Here is a 9,591-nt window from a genome sequence, read left to right as displayed (position 1 = left end):
TATAATTTCCTAAATTTTGGCGGCCATCTTGAAAATGGCGGCCATCTTGAAAATTGGAGATGGCTCCATAGTTAAAATTGAATAAAATACTTTTATCTACAAATGTGCCAAGTTTGTTGATTTTATCAAAAAGTGAACAATGCCACTAAATACAAGCACCATATGATCCCGCTACCATACTTCAGAATAGTCCCAAATTATGATGTTGCTGCCTAAACAGCCGATGCACACATGTATACTTTTGGCAACGGTATTGTAGAATTGTTATATTCTGATTACAGTGAGCGAGTAATGTAATCCCAAACATCTGACTGTAAAATATAATGTGTTGTTTGACAATCAATGGTTCGGGTTTTTTCTTTCACACTCTGGGTCACGTATTCCGTGGTCAGTAAGCAATTACTCTTACCAGTATGGGTAGAATGCAATCACTAAATGTATGATGATGAACAATACAGTGTGAAGCGAACACATTTTCTAACGCGTAAATATTTTTAAAGGCACACTCTGCTACAGGTTACATGTGTTTTATTGCGCATTGATACCACTGGGTGTTTAAAATGACATGTCAAATCAGCCATGGTTTATTGGGGGGCATGGGTATTCCATTCTCTTATTTTACGAACAAAACACATAACACATTTGTAGTTGTTATGGTATTGATTTAAATGCTACTTAAGGATGATTAGAGTATTACATATAATTTTAAATTTAAATAGGTACGGTACCTTCTTCCACCATGTACAGTGTTTTGTGTATTATAGTGTAACCCGCCGTTATAAAGAATCAGCCAACTGCTAATTTACACGTTTACTCCCAGCTCGTACATGCGTGTGTTTTTATGTATCGTACTAATGTTGTTTTTTTGTTATTGTCAATATTTATTTTAATTTTTTTTTTTTTTGGTTGGGGGATTTCTTTTAGTTGTAAATAATTAAACATTATTTTTTCCATTCATTTTAGATTAGACAAACATAGGGTCTGGGCCTTTTTGTTATTCCAACTGGACATATGCAAACAAACAATCTGTTCCTTTACTGAAAATAATATGTTGTAGAGAAATCACGAGCCATATGTTTGGATTGTCAAAGGTCACTGTCACAATCAGTGTGAAAATCGTTTCCGATCAATAACTCATCAACGAGTTGACAGAGTTGACAGATTGGCTTGATACAACCCATGTTCATTGGCCTTGGAGTGTAGATGACCCCTTTTAAAATTGGGGTCACTAAGTCAAAGGTTAAGGTTACTGTCACAACAAGTGTAAAAATTGTTTCAGATCAATAATTCGTCAACAAGTGGACCGATTGGCTTGATACTCCACATGTGCATTGGTCTTGGACAATTATATGACTCCTATTTAAATTGGGCTCACTAGTTCAAAGCCCTGTTTGGGGAGGGGGGCTTTTGTGTCCGACCGCGGAACTCTTGTTTATCTACATTCGGTGAGTAAGAAGGCGTTGTATAATTCCATCGATTTATTGTTTTCTGTTTCGTACTTTTACGCTCATGTACTACTGAGATCATACCGTACAGACCAGGGGATTGTTATTGCAAAAAAATCCTGATTTTCCGCGCACTGCCTGGTTGGTAAATCACTGGTATCAAATATAAAACAGGTAGGACGGTTTCGTACCTGATTTTGATGTATCACTTCTAAAAAGACATTAAGGCTTCCTACTTTACACGGATCCGTGACTTTTCCTGTTACTCGAGTAAGGCAAGGCCTACGAGTACGGGGTAGTTAGTTTCATTTGACATAATTAATACATAAATGTATATGTCAAGATACAAATATTCAAGGTACGCATGCTTCGATGATGTGTTTGTTATCTATATCAACTAAGATGAGTTCATTAAAACATTTTGACCTATTTAGTTATTTTTAAATACGTTTATCCTCCAGGAAGTTTTGGTATGTACAATCGTTTCAACTTTACCGTACTTTATTTATGAATCATTAAAGCTAAAACAAACTGTGTAACATTCGCGGCGTTAAAGTTATACTCATATTTAGGCTGTTTGCGGAAGCAAACGCCAAAAGCAAGTAGATTGTTTTTGTTGACGATCATGATATTTCGTTAACTGGCTAACTAATTGCCAATGATTGTAACGCACAAGTTACAGTAACGCTAAATGTATGCATACATGCATGTGTTTGGTCAATAAATACTATTAATGCATTAATTAGTACAAATATATTTTAGTTATTCAAATGTTGTGAATATCGACTATGATTTTGTCATCACTTTCTATATGCGCTTAAAGAAATACAAACACATTTTGCCAACACGTCGGCGGAGTCTAAACGTTGAGATTGCGCGTGATAGTCCGGATGGTTTGTATACCAGTATAATTTCATGTTTAATGTAAGCAAGTCAATTAATATGTTTTGCCTGATAATACTTGTTTATTTTGTCCAAATTAATGTAATTCAGCGTTAATACACTTTGCATATTCAGTTAAAATAAGACGTGTTTTATCTACACCTTTTTGGATCATTATATCAATCTATAAGAGACAGAGTTCATCAAATGTAAAAACTCAATGGTCTTCAAATATCACACAGACCCGCTTTATCCATGTTTCTTGACAAAAAAGTAGCAAATAACGTACATTATTTTTAATCAACGTTAATTTCATTTTATTGCGCTTAGTGTTTGTAAGTGTAAGACGATATTTTTAGTAAAGTATCATAAAGTAATTTCAGTTTAAATTACTTATTGTTATATTTATATATGTCAAGAAATTACATTATTTTACTATTATCATATTGTTGTGCGTTAAACATGAAGAAAAAAACACATTCAAAACGATATGTTTCGTGTGATTTTAATTACAATATTACTATTCCGTATTATACATCGATTAAATGCAGATTTAATTAGGGATTAAAATTTGAGGAAATTGCGATGTTTTTCAAGCGCCGTAAATCTATGGGAAATTGATATCTGTAAAAAATAGTATTATTTCGTAATGCATGTACGCAAGAGGTGTACAACGTCTATAACGTATGAACAATAAAAGACCATTGGCCTCTAAGTGGGACCGTGATCTTTAAGGCATGGAGACGTGTTTTTTTTTCAATTTTTTAATGCACGACGAATAACAATTTTACAGTCGTAACGCACGCCCTCCCATAAACTCGATTATTGTGCCTGGTATATCAAGCTGAAAGCGGGTTCAACTAAACGGTTTCGGCTTAAGATTGAGATATCGAATTTAGCACACATTGAGCCATTTACCGATAAAAACGATACGCCCCTGATATAATAAGATATTGGAAATCGAAAGTTAAAGCTTTTTTAAATGTTTAGTACAAGTTTAGTTTTCATTTAACGTTTTGTGCAAGGGGATCAATTATATGTTTATAAAACTTTGCAGTAAAAATATCACATTATCAAACTATTTATACGACGCTTAACGTTGTGTGTGATAAATTAGGCGACCGGTGAATGTATACGGGGACTAGTTAATGATTACAGAAAGAATTTGTTAAGGACGTAAAATATACAGGTAATACAATTCAGTTCAGGTTATTTTCTCGGAAAACTAAGTCTTTATTTTCTGTGCAAAAAAAATGCTGAAATGTATAATACCTGAAAGACTGGTATCAACATTGGTACAACTCGCTCATAATAAATTTCCACCGAACTTGAAGAGGCATAGGTATTTAAAAAGTACCGTTTCAGTTGACATATATTTTTTCTCCTCTGTTCTGTTAAAAAAACATATATGTCTTCTATCTGAATATGATAAAAAGATAAAAACAAAACGCATAATTTGATAAGGGCGTCTGAAACTTTTAAACATATTAACTACGTATTCAAGAGTACTCCGCATCGCATGCTACTTTTTTAATAAAAACATTTACATTTCAAACATTGTTTTGAAATATGAAAATTTGCGAATATATATTTTCAACCAGATGTTTTGAAACACAATCAACATTAATAAAAGCTTTATATGTTAAGTTATTTAATATCCTGAATATACAGTCCGAATATAAATCTCATAGTTGATGTAACACATAGTATTATTTTTCATGGATCATTCAGGAACACACTTATACTACTCGATACGCAGTACTGATGATTTGTCCGTGACTCTCTTTTCATCACACATACGAAGTTAAACTTAGGCACTACATAATTATCAAATAACATGCTGAAAATGTGCTTTATTGCATCTGCAATATTGACTTTGTATAAAATTATCTCGAGACAAAGGGATATCTATAGTGCGTAAACATTAATCTCGAGAGATATTGATATCTATAGTACGTAAACATTAATCTCGAGAGATAGTGATAACTTGACCACGTAACCATTAATCTCGAGATATTGTGATATCTTTCCTACGTTTACATTAATCTCAAGAGATAGTGATATGTTTACTACGTTTACTGAATCTCAGGAGATAGTGATATCTATACTATGTAACCATTAACCTCGAGAGATAGTGATAACTATTGTACGTATACATTAATCTCGAAAGATAGTGACATCTATACTACGTTTACATTTATCTCGAAAGATAGTGATATCTATACTACGTTTACATTAAACTCGAGAGATCGTGACATCTATATTTCGTAAACATTAATCTCGAGAGATAGTGATATATATACTACGTTTATATTAATCTCGAGATATAGTGATATCTAGTCTACGTTTACATTAATCTCGAGAGATAGTGACATCAATACTACGTAAACATTAATCTCGAGAGATAGTGATATCTATACTACGTTTACATTAATCTCAAGAGATAGTAATATCTATACTACGTTTAAATTAATCTCGAGATAAAGTGACATCTATACTTCGTTTACATTAATCTCGAGAGATAGTGATATCTATACAACGTTTACATAAATCTCGAAAGATAGTGACATCTTTACTACGTTTAAATTAATCTCGAGAGATAGTGATATTTATGCAACGTTTACATTAATCTCGAGAGAAAGTGGTATCTATACTACAATAGTATGTATATTTGCCAAAAACGTGCCCGACCCATGGATACCCAAGCTCCGTGTCACAATGAAACATGTATAAACGAACTGTTTCCGTTAAATTAGTATGGATACTTCAATGAAATAAGCAACAGTACATAGCAACATTTAATTAGGATTTTAAATGGTGTATGTTTTATTCAGCTATCATCCCGACATTTATCATAATGTTGTTATGACAGCAACGATACTTAAATAACGTTTTATTCTTATTTAAATGGTTTATGATTTGTTCGTATATGAAATATCCCGATATTAAGCAAAACATTTGTATTACAAATGGCAATATTTTTTATCTTTATTAAAGATTTTCGAGAAAACAAAACACAAATGGTTATCATTTTGTTGAAGATTGCATGAATTGAACATTAACATGGCTACATTCGAGGCTATAACATCGTCGGCTTAGATTCGATAAGTTAAGTAAGGCAACTTCTACAGTATCCGATACTTTTAATTAGAACAAGGTTTATTTACAATCAAAGGCTAAGAAACACACTTTAAACAACCTCTTTCCACTAAGATTTACAAAACACATTTACAAGAGTTAACATACACTATTTGAAACGAATCCTTACTTTAACAATACTTATAGAGATGGTCCTCGCCGTTGCCAGTATCGACTTCGGGACCACATACTCAGGGTGGGCGTATTCTTTCACTCATGACAATAAGAGGGACCCGACGGATATCAAAGCTAAAAATTGGTCTGCAGGAGAATATATGTCAAATAAAGGTAACACCGACATTCATGTTTCGTGAAATAAACCCAAAAGCCACACTCTAGTGACACCAATTGATCACGAATATTTATTTGAAAGATATGTTTCCATGTTTGGAGACATGCGTATAAAGAACTCATACATTACAAATATCTATTTGTTTTCAAAAATTAATTTGTTTAAGTTGTAAGATTACGTGCGGTATTCATGTAAACAAATGTCAGGCACTTATGATTGCACACTGTTTTCGTTTTTTCCTTAACGCTCCGACGTGTGTGCTTATCCATCCGGATGGGAAAACTGTAAAAGCGTTTGGGTATGAAGCGGAGAACCAGTACGATCAGCTTACACAGACAGGCGTACATAAGGCCTGGTACTTCTTCAAGCATTTTAAGATGAGACTTTACAACAACACGGTATTGAATTATTTGTTTGGCCGTGTTTAAGTTATTACTTAATATGTAATGTGAAAATGTTAGCATCATATGTATTCACATAAAATGTTCGGTACTCACAATGCACATTGAATGCAATTTTTCTCAAATAAATAAACCATCACTCTATGTCCGAACAATGTTTGTAAATATGTGTCAATTCCTGTAACTCAAGTAAAACGGTCGTCCCAAAATGTAAACTGACTGTTTTTAATAATGTATTAATGCATTGAAACGCGTGAAATTTATAATGATTGTGTAATTTTAAATTCAGGATCTTCGAAAGCATACAATGCTTAATGATGATACCGGAAAACCACTGCCAGCCCTGATTGTGATCGCTACCGTTATCAAGTACTTAAAAGACGATCTGATGGAGTTTCTTAATGACAAAGTCGCTGGTGGCATCATCAGCAGTGATGTCAACTGGGTTCTTACTGTTCCTGCGATTTGGAATGAGAGAGCAAAGCAGTTCATGAGAATGGCTGCACGAGAAGTAAAATTGAAACTTTTACGTCATCTATCATGCATACAACAAAGACGCATCAGTCCGAACACCCATATTCAGTATAGGTTCTCTTGATACATTCAAGAAACCGTTTGTTTACAAATTCGTATCTATGTCAATACAAGCAAACATGATTCTGTGTATTACTTCAATTATCCATTCATCTACGTAAAACATGTATCAATCCATATTAAGAAACATATTAAATCTTCGTTTCATTGCACATTGTTGACGTATGGTTATAGGCGGGCATTGATCTCGGCCATCTCAGTTTAGCACTGGAGCCGGAAGCTGCATCGATTTTCTGCCGACATTCCAATTTGAGGAGAAGTACGATATCTGATAATGTGGACATATCAACCTTCCTGCCTGGTACAAAATACATTGTGTGTGATGCCGGAGGTATATCTTTGTGAGGTTTCAATTGCATTGGTAGTGTATCTAATATCATGTTGATATTTTATTTTACATCACGTAAGGATGGTGATGATTTTAGGTATTTAAAAACTAATTAACTTTTCAGAACAAATTAAATACATTACATTTTTAAAGATACTGCTTTAGTCTTTGAGGATTGATGCGATTTTTTAAGTGTTAGCTTTAAGTTAGAGGAATGTGTTCTTCATAATAAACTGTTTGAATGAGAGATAACGTAGAGTCAAAAGCAAATCTATTGTAGGCGGCACTGTTGACATCACAGTCCATGAAGTGGTTTCCGACAAAGAGCTAAAGGAGATCGACAAAGCCAGCGGAGGAGCGTGGGGAGGAACAACGATCGATGCAGAGTTTGAAAAACTGATGGATACAATAGCGGGTACAGTAATCGTTCTGAAATATATGGAAACAAGTTCAGATGTTTTTCTTGTACAAATGTTTCACGATTTGTATCGTTAAGTAAAGACGTATACGTTGGCATTGCCTGTGTTCATCATGTTGTACATAACGTTTTTATTATAATGTCATCAAAATATAATAATTATTTTGTGCAGCTATAATGAATATATGTAATTATTAAAGTCCATAGTATAATACTTTCAAATATTAGACGTAATTTACGAAATAGTTGTTCGCGTTATTTGTCGATATTGCTCTTCAAACTGGAACTATTATTTTCAGGGTGTGCAGTTATGAAAAGCCTAAAAGAAAAGTTCATGGAAGACTACATAGAATTTAAGAGGTCATTTGAACTAAAAAAGAGGGACTTTAGGAACACACCGACTGTTAATTTAAGAAATATTTCACGTATTAATGACCTTGTAGAAGAAATGACCGGCCGATCTCTTCAAGACCAAATTCAACGTTCCGTTTTTAAAGATAAAATTTCGCAAAATCGCGATAAATTGAGCATCAACGTGGATGTAATGGAATCCCTTTTTGGGGAAACGATCCAAAGCATCACGTGTCATTTATCGTCTCTTCTTTTAACGCATAGTAGCATAGCATACATTGTGATGGTTGGTGGGTTTTCCGAGTCCACATTATTGCAAAAACGTGTAAAAGAAGCATTCCCTGGAATACAGGTGATCATACCGGCGGACGCTGGTTTAGCGGTTTTGAAAGGAGCCGTCATGTTCGGGCACAACAAGCGATGCATTATTTCGAGAATTGCCCGATTTACGTACGGGGTTCAATGTCAAACTCCATTTGATGAGTCAGTTCACCCTACAAATAGCTTAAGGATAGGCAGGAATAACAGGAGATGGGCAGTACGTTCATTCTCGAAACATGTTGAAGTAGGCCAAGAGATTCCCGTAAATCAAGCGGCTAGCCAACACCATTATTTGACAAGAAGTGCACAGTCTACAATTAGCATTTTTGCATCACACGACAAGAATCCACTGTTTGTTGACGACCAAGGAAATTTCCTTATCGGCGAATTTGTAGTGGACACTGAAAACGAGGACAGTGGAGTATATGTTCCATATGCAGTTGAAATGTACTTCGGGGGCACGGAAATCCAGGTTAAAGCACTTCTGTCTAATGGTAAAGAAACAGAAGCAACATTTAATCTTCCTGATTAAACTTAAGATCGGACTGTAATACAATTATAATTGACATTATAGTGATTTCATTCTTTTCCATGTTTAAAAAAGTGGGGGATTTATCAACTAATACTTTGATTATGATGCCAACATATTTGTACAAATGTGTAAACGCATTTATAAAATAAAGAAAACTTACGCATAGCCAACTTAAACATTCTATACATTATTATCATTTTTGCACAGTGCTTGTTTGTATTGATAGAATAATTTGCTCACTGTGCATAAATATATGAAGCAAGATCATTGCATGCTTTTATAAAATGTTCTATATATTTTGAATAACGGTTGGTGTTATGTATGTAGTTTATATGTTATAACTACTTTTGTAACTGTCAATATCGTTTGTCAATTTAGATACACATGTGATTGATTAAGTTCACATGTGATTTGCAATAGTTGAGAATACACTTACCTGTATTCACGACACATATACACCAACATATGCTAATATTTTAGACATGATGTAAAAATATATCACTAGTATTGGTTATATCACTGTTGAATTAAATCTTAGTTCGTTTTTTTACATTAAATAACAACACAACATTCTTTTTTTTCAAAAATATTAATTATAAACGTTATTGAATTTGTTGCCGATTATGATTGCAAACGATTATTATTTCCTCGTGTTTTCAAATTGTTCATGCTAGGGTCGGGCTGGTACATGTATATACACTACCTGTATTAAAGGTATGACGCAATCCTATAGACAAGTGTTTACAGTTTGTATATGTTTTGTCCAATAGGACATTGGGTTACTTGTCACAAATAAAAGATGTGTTGATCTATGCAAACTATTTCTAAATGTAGATGTTTGATGAATACTTTCCTAATAGTATGTGTACGTGACTAAGCCTGTCAACGT

The 9,591-nt window shown here is 33.7% G+C and overlaps 1 protein-coding gene across 1 annotated transcript; it reads left to right on the top strand.

The window, feature by feature from the left end:
• Window positions 1-3,276: 3,276 nt before the first annotated feature.
• On the top strand, window positions 3,277-9,514 carry LOC127881187 (heat shock 70 kDa protein 12A-like). The gene is made up of 6 exons (XM_052428892.1): window positions 3,277-3,516; window positions 5,613-6,155; window positions 6,448-6,669; window positions 6,927-7,083; window positions 7,361-7,495; window positions 7,798-9,514. Exons 2-6 carry the CDS (start codon window positions 5,970-5,972, stop codon window positions 8,700-8,702), a joined length of 1,605 nt encoding a protein of 534 aa, XP_052284852.1. The 5' UTR covers window positions 3,277-3,516; window positions 5,613-5,969; the 3' UTR covers window positions 8,703-9,514.
• Window positions 9,515-9,591: the final 77 nt, after the last annotated feature.

The sequence above is a fragment of the Dreissena polymorpha genome, chromosome 5 (genome assembly GCF_020536995.1).
Source record: "Dreissena polymorpha isolate Duluth1 chromosome 5, UMN_Dpol_1.0, whole genome shotgun sequence".
Taxonomy (NCBI): domain Eukaryota; kingdom Metazoa; phylum Mollusca; class Bivalvia; order Myida; family Dreissenidae; genus Dreissena; species Dreissena polymorpha.
The sequence above is the reverse complement of the archived record's forward strand: the minus strand, read 5'-3'. Positions and strand labels throughout refer to the sequence as shown.

Coding starts and splice junctions, on each gene's coding strand:
- LOC127881187 (XM_052428892.1), top strand. CDS start 5,970: ATGATTGCACACTGTTTTCGTTTTTTCCTTAACGCTCCGACGTGTGTG. Junction 6,156..6,447: donor TGAGACTTTACAACAACACG/GTATTGAATTAT, acceptor TTTTAAATTCAG/GATCTTCGAAAGCATACAAT. Junction 7,496..7,797: donor ACTGATGGATACAATAGCGG/GTACAGTAATCG, acceptor TATTATTTTCAG/GGTGTGCAGTTATGAAAAGC.